Raw genomic sequence first — 15744 nt, 5'->3', positions numbered from 1 at the left:
TGAAATATATGCCATTTAGACCACAACAACTGTATGACAAGAGCAGTCAAGGTTGGAAAGAGGAGCAGAGAAGCTACTAGTCCTTCAACACCTTGCATGTTTTTTTATTTATTTATTGGTTCATGTGAGTCAGTGATTGGCAGGACATAGTAGCCCCACCTTTTGTTGGATGTTGGAGTTTTCCCTCTTCTTTCCATTGCACATGTTGTGCCACAGAAGTAAATCCATGGCTATAAAGTCACTGCTAATGTTTGTGACCGTTGCTCTTGTTTGAAGTTGTGAAACATCTCACAAGATAATTACAAATGTTTCTGTGGAATCACAACTTATTACCAACCTATGATTCCACCCTCACAGGGATATTCATGACCCTGTAGGAGCAGAGCAATGCAAGAGAGATGAGGACTGGTGAAGACTGAGTCACTGAACAGCTGTCAAGCATTACACGCATATATCTGGCATGACTGTGACTAAACTTGGCTTCTGATACTGGACTATTACTAAAAGAAATTGCCCGCTGTGTTACACTCTAAAATGACTTGGAAAAACTTCGGACATTTAAAATATGGAGATTCAAGGTGCTATTTTTAATAAAAACGTGTATAATTACAGTATCATCTTTATCTGTGTAATAAAAAATAAAGTGGCCTTTGACCAAAATTACCAATCAAGAACCAAAACTAAATTATGCTGTAGACCCAAGTTTTGGAAATCCAAGATCCAATGAAAATGAATGTGACTACACACTGTACCGCTGTTTTCCTTCTTAAATATTGAAAATCATCACTGTGCAGTGATATTTCTGACTTTACTGACATTTAACACTCTTATCTAGAGAAACAATGCAAACACAAGTGCAAATGATTGAATTGCACTAATTCTCTTGAGGGGCAAAATATAGAATCAAGAAAGACAAGTGCAAAAGTGCAGACTAGATCGACAACTTTAACATTAAAAGTAGGCCAGTTCTGTCTATGGTTATTTTAACACTGGAATTAGACCATAGTTTAGACCCTAATCCTTCTGTAAATACAGTTTATGTGGACACATAACAAAAGGTTACAGTATTGCAGGCTATATACTTATGTAATATAATCAATTAGATGCTATCTAGATAGGCACATACATGTGATGACTTGTGCACATAAACATGTCAACCTGTACTGGACCTGCTCATGGGGGCTACTGAACATACATCACTAATGGGGTGGGGCGTGTCCGTTTTCTTGGCACGGAGCTAATTAAGCCTGCCCTACACCGATTCAATGTATAAAAAAGGATGTTTAGGTTTACGTAAATGCGAGTGCGTGAGTGTATCCAGGCGCACACGTAAACGCCGACACTGACATCACGAGACTATCAGCTTTAATTCAAGGACTGTTACCTGAAAGATACTGCCATCATCATTACATTTTTAACTTATCTCTGCATTTTCACTGTCTTCACCGTCACCTCAGGGTGATAGAAAACAAGAGTTTCTGCCAAAAATAGACAAGATACTCATCTATCTTTAATAGGCTCGCCTCTGACCTTGGTTTCGTGACCTCGTCCACAGTGAACATGCCTAATCTCATTCCAAGTGCTCATTAATCGTACTTTCCAGAAAAAAAAACCCAGACATCAAGTCTTCTTTTGCAACTGGCAGGAAAGCCCATCCTTTCCCACTTACTGTTCCTCCCTGAAAGATTAAACTTGGCCTTAAAACGATTGAATTAACCAAAAAGAAAAAAATGGAAGAAAAAGAAAATTGCACATTACATTTTTCAATGCATGCATAAAATTAGACCAAATAAAATGAAACATTTAGTTTGATGTGAAAGGAGAGATTCTACACATTGTCACCTTGGAAAAATGGGGTCAGTTGCTAACAACTGGCATTTGTGGGTAACAAATGCATTAGCCTGCATTAGCCAATACATTTTTTCTTGAAAATCAGCAAGTACCAGAAATCTGTGTTTTGTTAAGTACCCCTTGTAATATAATGTATCATTTGGTCAATATATAAATAGTTACATGTGAAGTCATGTAAAATATGTCAATGTAATGTCACAAAGGTTACATGTGAACTATACATAAAAAATAATTGAAAGCTGTATGATGTGCCACATGACTTCAAATGATGTCCAACAAAATAAAAATGTACATATGTACAGCAAGAGCAATGTACACTTTATACAAAGTTAATAAAAGAGAGGATGGTGGACACACAAGGGACAGATTCTAGGTGACTTAGAAAGTCCTTATTCACGATGGAATAGAGGTTCTCATAGCCCTAGCATGCAGTGGAGTCTCTTAAGAAAGAAATGAGCTCCATATGTTTGATGTCTCTGGCTCAAACAAAAGGGGCTTTTTGATGATTCAAAGTTACCATGTGTAACCATTAGATTTAACAAGCGAGACAATGACAGTCAAAACCATCTGTATGATATTGCGTTTATATGACGATAGAGATTTATATGATTTTGGGGACAGGGCAGAGAGGTAAGTGAAATATTCTTACTCAATTATAGAGCCCACAGAATTCAGCACAAAAAGGTCTTGTGTACTGATGAGAACATGGTTCACTTGTTTCAGAGTGATGGCAAGACCAAAGTGTGGAGGCCAAAAAAAACTGCCCAAGATCCAAAGCACCCCCCCCCCCCGTGAAACTTGATGGTGGGGGTGTTATGGTTTTGGCATGTATGGCAGGTACAGGTAGTGGTAGCAGTCTTGGTAGCAGCAGCTAAATTGTGCTAAATTAATTGGATGGTGCTTCATCTTACAGCCAATAATTCCATACTGCCAAAGCAACAAAGGAGCTTTTCAAAGCCCAAAACTGGAAAATTCTGACCTGAATCCAACTAAATGTTTATTTTATATTCTGAAGAGAAAAACATGTGTGAATAGTTTGATTACAAATCTAAAATTGTCGAGTAAAGAGGCAAATCAAAATCAAAATATGTCTGTTCCAATGATACACATATATAATAGTATGTATGACAATTACATTGTAATCCTTAAATTTCTAATATTTCTTTCTGTTGCTGTTATTGACTGGTTGGGCAAATACAAAACTGACTGATATTTTTGTGTTAAAACACGCACTCACATTTATCATCAGTATGTGGTAACTGGATCCAAATACTATTCAAATACTAAATCAGACAATTTCAACTCAAATGACAAAAATGTATTTTAAACAAAAATTAAGCAATAACACATTTCAGAGAACAATAAAAGGATGTGCAACTCTGAAAGATGAGAGGTCACATGTCCTAGGACAAGATATCCTCAAAATTACTAAATTACCACTGTGTCTGTCTCCTACTCAGCTGCACAACATATGTCAAAATCTTGTGATTCATTTGGTTCCAATTTTTATATATTTTTTTTTTAAAACAGCGTTTAATATAATTGGATACTCAAAAAGCTGAAAAGGCTAAACAAGCACAAATACAAGCTTAAGCACAGAGGCATTTCCGCTGATAGTTTTCTATGCCGGAGTGTAGAGAAATATGGCCTGATGCTCCTGGACATTTCACCTTTCGCGTTTGGATTTTCCCAGCTCTGTCTGCACTCTGTTTCCGGTCTTTGTGTTTGGAAACCCAAGTGTGATGCACTTAAAGATAGACTGGGCTATTGTGTAATCCATGTGAAATTTATTACCAAGGGTCACTGGAATGACTTCAAATATTCATTGGTTTGCATGCACTTGACATCCTTTAGCCATTCAGAGCGGTGTCACATTTTGCCCGCTGGTGCCTGACTTGATGTGCAACTTTGATAAATAAAGAGAGGATTAGTAATCATTTTCTACCTAGCCAGGATATCTCACAGACAGGCCAAACTTTCAAAGAATTTTGAAGTCCATATGCACAATGGAGTGGAACTGGTTGGTTTGTGCAGGCTCATTGAGGGAAGAAACCTCTTCATTATGTCTCATGCAACAGGGGAGGGAATAAATCTCTTTTTCAGTTTTATAATCTATAACCAGGAAATACTGCGTGCAGTTTTCATCCCATCGATTCCAAAAAAGAGGAAACAGTGGTAAGTGAGATCAAGGATAGCCAAATAGCAGAAAGCAGTAAAAGCCTGTAACTGATTCTTGAAAATCAAATGTATTTATTCTTATGATGGTAATGCTCTGACACTCAAAAAGAGATGTCTGCTTTACACATCACTTTATTGGTGATGACTTTATGAAATGTGTGTGCAGGCACATGTGTGTATTTGTGTGTTTAAACATGAGGAAGCTCATAAACATGGATCTGCATGTGTGTAGTCACACTCCATAGCCTTCGTGCACTGAGAAAAATCCTCAGTTATATTAGATAATATTAAACACATTGTTGCATTCTCAGTAAAAACTAAATAAATAAAAATAATGAATCAGCATCTCAGAAAAATAAAAATTACGTCAGTCACATATTTGGATTCTTTTGCCAAAGACACTAAAACTGTTTATACTACTTACAACATAACAGATCATTTTGACTCGAGATACTGTAATATTCTGACCTATGCTCTGGGGCTATGCTACCACATAGGGAAATGAAACAGACAATAAAGGTTTATATCACCCTGCTCCTGCTCTTTCAAGCTGTTCTGAGTGCTACGATTTGCTTCAGAGGCCAGCAATGAAGGGCCCAAAGGCAGGGCCTATATGGGTCTGAGTTCTACCTGGTTAGAGTTCTAGCCCTCTATCCTTTGGCTGATTTCAATAATCTGCAGACATATATATATATATATATATATATATATTATAGTAGCAGAATAAATTTATATATTACCCTGTTATAATTCATTTTTATGTAAATTATCAATCACTAATTTTTCTTTTTCAATCTATGACAAACCATTTTTTTTACTTTGAGACAGTGTGTGGTACAGCTTCAGTTGTGAAGTACTTTTATAATGTTTTCTTGATTTTATTGTTGAACCCAAGTAAACTTCTGTTTATTTTCCATCTCTCCATACCAAAAAGGGCAATTAAATCATTATACATAATGCAGTTTTATACAGGGTATGCTTAAATCCTGAAAAGCTCTGTGTGTATACAAAATGTGTACAAATATAAAAAAAAACCTTGATCTCAAATTAATGTGAAGCATAGGCAGTGTAAAATTATCACTGGTGAGCAGAAATATGTCAATCATCTCAATTAATTTTTTTATTTAACTCTCGCTTTCAGGGGGAGGCAGGTGATCCAACACCATTGGATATACACAAGATACATTCTAGAATGAGACTGAAATTGCTTTCAATGTGTTGCACTACATGTCTCTTCAAAATAATAACAAAGAATTGGAAAATATATACATATTTAATATGTGACTTTAAATAACTTATTACGCTTTGATTTTGGGGTCCATGTAGGTCTGGTTCTGGGGTGTGTCATATTGCTTTGGGTTCTCATGGGAAAATATTTGGATGAAATGGCAGAGAAGCAGTAAGAAAACTGAAGCAGGTGGGGGAGAGGACGAGGTCGAGGGTCAAACGGCCCTGGCAAACCCTATACGGTTGTTGCCGCGATCAAACTCTGTATAGTAGCGGGCAATAAAATTGGCGCCAAGAATCCAGAGAGGACCAGTAGGTGGCGGCACATCCAGGCCCTTGAAAGCCACGGTGCAGATGTCCTCTCCAAACTGCGACTGCTGGGGACGACCACAGAGACAAGCAGAGAATCATATGCCAGTCGTGTGCAAGATTGATCAAGGAAGTGTTACAGCATGAGCATCCTAGCTGCCAAATCCCATACCTCTCTCCATATACCAGCGCCTGACTCTGAGAAAGGTTATCTCATGGAAGGTCCTTGGTAGGCCTTTAACGTACAGCTGGAATACATTTGCATTGCATTGTCTAAAATCTTATCCATCAGACCTGATTATTTGCCTTTGAAATAAATATTTCTAATCTGTAACAGACTTACTCTCTCTGGTTTTTGAAGCCAAGATATGTGGCTCATTGTTGGGGTCCCACTCTAAGATTCCTCTTGAGGGTGAATAATTTTTTCTCACTGTTAGAGTTTTTTAATCACTTTCTGGTTATTTGAACTCCTGGCTCAGACCTTTTTGTAGTGTATTTGTCACAGTAACTGTATGAAGCACAATTGAAATTAAAATGAAACATAAATGAATTGAAATAAACTGTATGAGACATACATTTTTAGCCTTTGAGGTATTACACAAAAGCACTTCATGATGCTGCACTGTCAGACTAAAGCATTAGACACTGGGCTGCTGTATTGTAAGACAAAAGCAAGAGATTTTGAGTCACTGTTGCAGTAACATACCCAAAGGATGTAGTCCTCCTCGTTCAGCGGGTACTCTTGATCCCCGAGACGAAAGGAGATGTTGGGCAAGGATTTCACCTGATCGCAGTTCACCGTGTACTGTGGAGGTGGATATCACATAGTGCTTTACTCCTAAATCTGCTGCACGCCTTATACAATACGGCTTACATGTTACATATTATCAGTTTAACCATTTAAATAAGCACAAATTATAGCATGAGCTATGCATGCATTCTAAACCATGCAATACAGCGGTTATATAATCATAAGAAATATGTAAATATAATCACTAGGTATCTGATTTTGGCTAAAGTAAAAATGTATGTATTTTATATAACAGTTTCATAGTCAGTTGAGTAACGTCCTCTGAGCAAATCTCTCCGTATTTGCCCTCGCTTACCAGAGTGCATTTTCCTGTCTTTCCCATTTGCATTTGCTGCAATATTCTCCCACAGTCAGCCAATGAAAGTTGTCAAGTGGTTCAGGATATTTGGAATGCAGGCTTAGGAGTACCAAAGTAAGTAGAACTCCAGGAACCCTCTCAGTACTTTGTATCAACTTTTAGCCTGCATCTGTATGTTACGTGCTAATCTTTGGTAAATTGAATATTTTTGAAATACAGCCTACAGTTGGATACATTTGTTCAGGTGAATAAGCCAAACAAACAACATGGTGTGGCTTCCTTCTGTAACGGCTTCTCCATGCAGCCCTCATACACGGTGTGAGGAGAGCGCCTTTTAATATTTATCAACACCCTTGTTTTTGTCAAAGTTGTGCACTTGAAGTGTAAAACACTGGAATAATGCTAACAATTCCTGCTGGCCCAGCATCTGAAACCACTGTTGGGCAACAAAGAATTCTTAGACAATGGTTACATAATAAGGTTTCTGGCATCTGCATCACAGCCATTCCAATTCATTTTTTCTTCCTCTTGCTTAACTGCACTTGTGGCAAGGTTTTCGTTTGATTGCAATTTTTACATCACAGTGAAATTGCGCAATGATTTTTCATGATGTGAATTACTTTGCTATTATTGGGATGGCAGGTATGCTACGGACCAATTTCAGTTTGGTGAGGCATGCCTCATGCCTATGCAGCACCGAGAGTTTGGCACTTTTCAAGGTTTTCTACGGAAACAACCACAATGACAATGACAAATGACAAACTCTCAGCCCTTGAGAACATTAACTTCTGAGGCTAAGTTGTGAAAGTGTGAAGTATAGTTTTTTTTTTTTTTTGTTTTTTTTTGTTGAGATTTTAGTTTGACCTGAAATTATCTTACATTGGATGGACTGTGGATGGATTGTCATTAAAGCACAGGGATGGCCCTGTGATTTTTTATTTTATTTTTTCCTGTGAAGACATTTTAGAAAAGTCTGCCTTTCAATGATTTGTTTTAAATAAAAGCAAATATGATTTGTTTTAAAAGACAATGCAAATACGGCCTTATGTTGGACAATTTGTGAAGCCAGTTGAACTTCACGCTAATACTTACCTCTCCTTCAGCCAGCTCTGTGGCCCCTATGGCCCTCATTAAGATCGACACAGAGGAGGCAGGGCCTGTGATGTAGGATGAGCCAGTGTCAATCACAGCCGTGCAACTGTCTACACAGAAGAGTGTCTCTGTCCCCACTGAGACCCTGGGAAAGGAATATGTGTGTGTGAGAGGGAGAGTGAGAGAGATGAGTTTATGTTTGTGTGTATGCGTGTGTGTGTGTGTGTGTGTGTGTGTGTGTTACAACATGGCAGGGTTAAACATAAAGGAGTATATTAACTGGGGATACTCAAGAGATGAGTGTCATGCCCACAGGATATAGTCCACATTGTCATCTTGTGGGACCCATTATGATGTGTTGCATGGATGCAAAGCCATCTTATATCAAAAAATAACAGCAGACACTCTTCTGCCCAGCTAATAAAATACAAAATAAGAGGTTCTGTAACTATCTTATATCTTTTATTGAAAGTGGCTCTGGATGAGACTATCTGGTAAATTCATGCAATATCTTGTCATACTGAAGTTAAAAGCACTTTTTTGCCTTTCTCTGAATAAGAACATGTGCCAAATGACATGAATGCAAAATTTAAAAACCAGCAAAGCTCACCCTTTCATGGTGACATCCCATTTGCCACTGGCACTGGTGCCCACATAGTTGAAGGATCCTGTGTAGTAGTTTGAATCAGACCCTCCCAGAACGATTTCTCCTCCTGGAATATGTTTTGGGTCCCTGTCGGAGAGAGTTAAGCTTAGGGTTGACAGTGCTTATTTGTTTGTGTGTGTGCGTGCGTGCGTGCGTGCCTGTGCGTTTGTTTGTGTGCAATAGTGAGCCGCCATTACCTTGGTAACTAATGCAGCTTTGCAGATACTGCACATTTGTTATGCTGCAGTTTATAGTTTGAACATTCAAACTTAATGACTGTAAAGCATACTGATTTTCAAATGAATGGAAGGCGGCATATTTAATTGTCACAGGGCGTCACAGTTATGGTCAGACACATGGTAGCTTTCATTCTCTCTAATTTTTTTTATATATATATTTTTTAGCTTTTAAAGCTTTTACCAAAAAAGAGCAGATTGAATTATGCTTTTTCACTGTATGTTTATCTCTATAAAGCAGTCATGATCATATGAATCTTGTAGAGTACATTGTATATTATTGTTATTTAATATTAATAATTTGCCTTGATACAAACATTGAATAATATCTTCCTTTAAGGTTTGAGCTTGCTTTAATTTTATTAGTATATATTTTTAAATTATTATTTGGTTTTTTGGCAAATGTACTGCTAAAATGAGACTGCTAAAACTCACAAAGTATATACAGACCAAATTATCGTAATTTAGGTTGAATAACTCATGACAAAGTAGACTTGCATGTGCTATGAGTCAGATGAAGTTAGATTTATCTGTTGGTGAGGACTAGATGAGGATTAGTTATGTCCTAATCGAACATAGAACTCATAGAAGTGAAAGAAGGGGCACTTTATTTTTCACATCGCTGTATTTGTTCATGACTGTTTGGATGGCAAGTGGGCATGTGCACCATTCCGCCTTGCATCGCTCATTACCCAGGCCTGTCATTTAACTCAGCCGTGTAGTGAGGCAGTACACACACTGACCTGCTATAATACACCGAGAAGACCTTCTCCTTCAGGATGTGTTGGGACATAATGCGGTCAAACACAGGGGTGATCCCGTCGATAGCTGCGTCAGGGTACCCCATGCCCAGCACCCCATCAAATTTAGCGAAAATGAAGGGTATTGCTGGTAAGGCTGTCGCTTCCGCAAACACCTGCACCACAGGAATCCCACCCACCTAGAAGGAAGAGGACATGATTATTGGCTGGTGTCCAAACAATAGTTCAATTTGCCAATCAAGACTGCTACATCATATTACCAAAACCAGTGATCGTTTGACCGTTACAACAATGACCATCCAAAGGGTAAAGAAAGAATTTTTATCAGCAGTGTTTTTTTTCAATGACGACCTTATCATTAAAACTCTATCAAATGAATGGTAGGTGGTTTGATTTCATTAGGCAAGATCGGATTTTAAAACTATTAAAACATGAGTTTCCCAAAACTGAGTTAACAACTGTCTCTAAAATCTGTAGAGACCAGCCAAGGCTCTAGGGAGTGGAAGATTTATATTCTCTTGAAAAATGTTTATTTCATAACATATCACAAAATAAAACAAAACAAAAAGTTTTATGGGAAGAAATATCATTCACAGTTGCCCAACTGTCAAAAAACAATCCACCGCATAAGTAATACTGACATGTACGTACGTACACGCACGCACACATACACACACACACATACACACACACGCACGCACATGCACACACATGCACATACACACAAACGCATGCACGCACATGCACACACATGCACATACAAAAAAAGCATATATGCGCAATCATTTCGGGTAACTTCCTCAATTGCCTTATTGATAAGGGCGTATTGACAGGCCATAGCTTTATTTTCGTTGTGTTTAACAGTCATTGTCTTAATATGCCTGAGATAAGCTGCACTCACCACAACTATATCTTCACTCAGGAATCCTCTGACATTTCCGGCTGCATACTGGATGGAGAATCCTGTGCCATTCGGAACATGTGTTTGGGATTTCGAGGAATCATATCTATTGTGGGTAACTGAGCAAAAGACATTTATGAGCAACAAGGAAATATCAAACTTATAAAGATTCTGCAATAGTCTCTCATTGTTTTAAATACATTGAAAATAAAAAAAATAGACCACTGTAGTTTTAGCAGTGATATTGGTGAGTGCCAAGCTTGCCACCGTATGGTTTGGAAGAATAAAAAGAAATGTAGTGTAGAGGCTGACAAGATGAAGATTCTAACTTAGTGAGGAGCTTCATTGAAAAACAAATGTGGCATCTCTGTGAACTGTGCACACTCTGATCTTAGACTGATCTCTGATCTTCCAGAATATGCACTCCATGAAATTGGCCCATATTCCATGAAAGATTATCTATTTAATCCATGACAGATGCACCACGTACATTCTATTCCTGCCAATGCAGGAAACTCAACAGATAAATTCAAAATCATCATTAACTTTGTATTTGAGCATGGACAAGATTAAATTCATGACCAAGTAGCGACGGTAAGGTAAACATTACTGGCAGTTTTCCAAATATGTGTGGCTATAAACAAATTGATTTCTTGAGATATCGGGGGAAAATAGTTAAATATGTTTTAGAAAGTGGGAAACTGCTTGACATGTTTAAATCATATGGCAAGTGTTGTGATCCACAAATAGAATCAACACCTCAGCCAAAGCATGAAAATGTATTGTTGAACATGGCTTCCAAACTTTTCTTTTTATCTGAAGGCATCATAAAATGACTATTCTGTAAAACATGTAATTTATGAAAAATGTAAGTATAAAAAATGGATTAATATTACAAGAAGAAAAAGTACTAGGACAATATGTTCCTAAGGCCTAAATGTGGAAATTAGGCCTTATGAACAAAGAGAGAGAGAGAAGGATTGAAAGTGAGTTTTGTAAAATTCATTGAGATGATTGAGAGAGAGTATATATATCCTCAAACTTACAGCAGGCTGTGTAAAGTGGGGAGCAGTCATAGGAGGGAACCCAAAGATTGGCAGATCCCGTATCAAACACCACGTTGAACACTTGTGGCGGGGACCCAATGCTGATTTCACCAAAATATTGCGTCTGCGGACAGAGAGACAGCGAGCTGTAGCAAGTTAAACATGAATTTAACTGAAAGAGTTATTCAGTCTAACCTTGTCTTGAACTGATAACAAAAGAATCATAAGACATTTTAACAAGTTGCTTTTATACTGAATGTGTAGTTTGGTGAGTGCTACTCTCTTTCAGGTATACATTTTGAAAAAAATATAAATATAAAAAGATGCAAATGCTGTGAACAAATGAGGGAAAAAAGCAAAAACTGTAAATAGACTAATTAGATTCTGCAAAATCATCCTGTGCTTTAACAAATGCAACATCCCACAGCTGGTGTTACATTATCAATCTTCCTTTATTTGTTTCATCTTGCATCTGGTAAGAGTTCCTACCCCTTGGCCAGATGGCAGAAGTGGACATCAATTGGTTGATCTCCACATGCGGGTTTCAATTAATTTCTCCTGTATTTCAGTTCAAATTGTCAGGCCTACATCCAGCTAGAGGAGGACAGGTTTGGTTGAAATATGTTGCCTGAGCCTGCCTCTCACAGTTTAGGAGTAATTGGAGGGAATATGCATATAAAGTTTAAACTGAAGTGTAAAGTGAACCAACAGCAGCTGTATCAGTACATGGTATGTTCTCTTTACAAGAAAAAGTTTTGCTTATTGGACAACAACTGAATTGTTTTGAAGTCTGTGGCATTTACTTTAAACTGTAATTATGGTTCACTTTTTGTTATTCAGAGAATGATATGGTTATATGGAAAATGAACATCATTATATTACAAAATTGACTAGCACTGCTGTTCTCACTACATACTACTGCAAAAGTCAAACATTTCAACAGAGGTATCACAGTGGAAGAGCTGACTCTCACATCCAGGTAGTTGGTCAGTTGTGTGGGGGCTATCCCATTGATGGGGGCGGGGCTTTCGCCAGTTTTCGGTGATATCTGTGCAAGGACCTGGCCAGGAGACACACCCATTTCATAAAGATTCTCTCTGATGGAGGGCATCTTCTTTAATGTGATCCTGTGGGGAGACCAGAGATATGCTGTCTCCTGTCTGCAGTATATCATTTCTTTTTAGAGATAATTTATAATACAGTTATAATATCTTCAGGCATTTGGGTGGGTCACACATAGAAAAGAAAGATTCCTGCACACACGTTAGCAGTATTTTACTTTGTCTGTAAAAGGCATATAAACCAAAGATAAACCATGAAATCCGCTATTTTGTTTGAATGTTCAGCTATGACCATCATTATAGTTATAAATCAGATAGATATCCCATCTCCACATCAACACCATCAAGTCAATGTCATGTCAGTTAGATTAACATACAAATTATTACTTTACTGAAAGATAAATATCAACATAAAAATAAAGATAAATATCAAAATATCGACAGTTTCTTCAGCGCACTGGTCATGGTGATACAAAAAAAGGAATAAAGGAATGGAATGGAAACAGCAGCTCACATGCAAACGCGCGCATGCATGCACATACAGGCATACATTAAGACGGAGGGATACCTTCTTAATGCCTGGATGGTGGTCATAGCCATGGTCAGCACAATTAGTCCCCTGCAGTGCATGGTCAGGCCCCTGACAGTGATGTAACTGATACAGAACTGTCTCTGCACTGCCACTGTTGTGAATCTTGTTGTTCCTGAACCTCTGAAAGACTGGGCTCTCCCTTCTTCTTCTTATATCATCTCTCCTTAGCTCCACTCCAACCCAAAGGACTGCTTTCGACAACTGAGCTTCTATGGAACCAGGCACCAAAAAAAAACCCTTCCTCCCCACCAGCCCCTTCTGCTGATAAAACACTCCCAGGGTGAAGTGACCTCTGACCCCAGAGAAGAACGCAGGGACGCAGGTCCCATGGGGCAGTATTCCCGCCGGGCCAGCGATCACGTCATTGGCTAATACACGCCACCCAGTGTGGACGTCAGGAAAGTCCGGAAACATGTTGGGGTTGGGGGTCGCAGCAAACCTTTGGGGAAAAGGTGGGAGTCTCCTATGTCCTAGAATTCTCATGAGGTCAAAAGCCAAATTTGGTGGTTCTAAAGTATAGTAAATACATGAGTAGTTGCGCAGTGGTTGCCATAGCATCCACCTATGCCTGCCCAGTCAAGGGGTTACTACTGTTATTTTGTCTGTGACTGACGCAGGCAAAACAAAAATTGATCAAATTCTTTTTTCTACTTCCACATTATTTTAAATGTCAGGAGAAAGGGAAGAAAGCTTATTCCTATCAAGTAAGACCTGATGCGTTATTGAGGTATTGATTAGTACCAGAGTTCTACTCATTCTTATCTACTTGTGGAATCCATATCTCACTTCATTCATGTTTCTGGTGGCTAATCAGGTTTGCACTAAATATCTGTACTGTTAATATACTGTTCTGCTGTTTGTCACTTGGAGTCTTTTGCCATAATACACTTGTGAATCACTTTGGGCAACTAGTGTTCACTATATAAATAATTATATAAATGTAAAAAATGATGTTGATTGTAAATCTCACGTCTTGACCTCCTCGTGAAGGATATTTACTGTAAGAACCTGCTGAGACTGCTCATTTAAACCAAATTACCAAAAATGTCTCCCTATTGCAAAGTGGTGGTGGTGCTGTGCTGTTTGTGAAGAATTCAAGAGAGTTGCCAATCTGTTAAAAGAGTTTCTTATCTCCCCAGACTGAGAGCATTTACATTCTCCAGATAGTTCCGTCTCCTGGGCCTCAAATCACTTCTAGAAGAACAGCACCTCCCTCCAAAGTTTTCAAATCAATAAGACGAAAGCAGCAATAGGAAGGGAAATAAAACCTTCTGTTTCCATCCCTCTGTCATCACACAGTCAATCCATATGCTTTTTGTTTTTCTTTACATTAGGTTCTTGTCTATCTTGTCTTTGCCATATCCAGGTTAACTCTCTTTTTTCCACTTTGAAGCCACATTGTGCTGGAAGGACTTTAGAACTCTGTTATCATGGGGTAGACACAGGGAAGAGCAGAGCTACAACAATTAACCTGATTCTCTGCTTTCTGGGACAAATGCAAGCCTTTTTGTTTAGAAAGACATTGGGCAGTAGAAATACTGTTCTGTTTTCTTGAAAATTGGATTGTGTCAGGATTTGAATATCAGAAAATAACCCGTTCAAATAAAATGTCCTATTCTATTTACTTTTTCTTTATTGCCAATTCTTTCTTCTCAGGCATGTGGCTCTGGGCCGGTATATTTTATCAAGCCGAACTCCCACTTCTTGTGTCTGGTAGACCTGCAATATTGTGGAAAAATTTAACTAAAAGAAAAACAAGACACTGTAAAGTGTACAGACTGGTAAGCCATAGGGCTCCCTTTTCCTCCTCTTCATTCCACTACACCCCTCCTCCTCCTCATTCTCTCTTGATTGCTCACACCCTCCTTCACTGTATCTCTCTCTTCTCTCTCTCTCTCTCTCACTCCCACTCTCACTCTCCCACTCTCAGAAGTGCTTCCCACAGTAAGTACAGCATTCTGGTTGAGGGCATATTTGTGAACTGGCCCAGCCTTCCTGCCAAAAGAGAGATACAGAGGTGGATGTTAGGGAGACCCAAAGAAGACCAAAGCTGGGGTCACAGGTCAGCTCTTTGGGTTTTCCCTAAGGAAACAAACACGTCCTTCAGGGGAGCAGGGCACCTTGTTTCCTCAGAAAAGAGGTAAATTACGTGCTAGGATTTTACAGCACACCAAGGTCAGGAAATGCTGTTTTTTTAGGAATGGAGAGTGTATAAGTATTTCCTGGAATGTAACCCTGTTCAAATGTGATGCCATGTGTGGATGCGGATGGGGGGTGGAGGGTAGAATATATACTTTTTTCTATTTAAAATCAAGGAAACTAAAGAGCTGCTGCTGTAAATTACTACAAGTGTCCCCTCAGACTAGGGGACATTCAAAACACTAACTTCCAGAAACAATATAAAAGCAACGTCATACCAACTAAATTAGGAATTCAGACAGTTGTTTGTTCCTGTATAGTGTCGGCATTGTCTTTTTTAACCATGACAAAAATTCTGCTGTGATATAATACTTTATATACATATTTCACATATTTTGTCTGTTCAAACTGCAATTCAATTCTCTTGCTTGAGGGTATGATAGGAAACCCACCTGGGAAATTAACATTAAAAGTGCATGACATACACCTTTGTGATCCCAGTTTCTCCCTTCTGCTTCCGTACCTCTGGTGGTAGGCTCCGCCCCTGCCTGCCACCGCGGCTCTGCCTCTCCATCCCAGATTTGGTGATACAGCTG

At 38.6% G+C, this 15744-nt stretch overlaps 1 protein-coding gene across 1 annotated transcript; it reads right to left on the bottom strand.

The window, feature by feature from the left end:
• Window positions 1-4929: 4929 nt before the first annotated feature.
• ren (renin) lies at window positions 4930-15000 on the bottom strand. Its single transcript, XM_064298433.1, has 9 exons — window positions 12986-15000; window positions 12330-12483; window positions 11357-11480; window positions 10311-10429; window positions 9392-9588; window positions 8377-8499; window positions 7767-7911; window positions 6272-6370; window positions 4930-5633 (listed from the first exon to the last, which is right to left on the bottom strand). The coding sequence occupies exons 1-9, from the start codon at window positions 13045-13047 to the stop codon at window positions 5472-5474; spliced, it is 1185 nt and encodes a 394-aa protein (XP_064154503.1). The 5' UTR covers window positions 13048-15000; the 3' UTR covers window positions 4930-5471.
• Between the last annotated feature and the right edge of the window lie 744 nt (window positions 15001-15744).

This window comes from Anguilla rostrata, chromosome 11 (genome assembly GCF_018555375.3).
Source record: "Anguilla rostrata isolate EN2019 chromosome 11, ASM1855537v3, whole genome shotgun sequence".
NCBI lineage: Eukaryota > Metazoa > Chordata > Actinopteri > Anguilliformes > Anguillidae > Anguilla > Anguilla rostrata.
The sequence above is the reverse complement of the archived record's forward strand: the minus strand, read 5'-3'. Positions and strand labels throughout refer to the sequence as shown.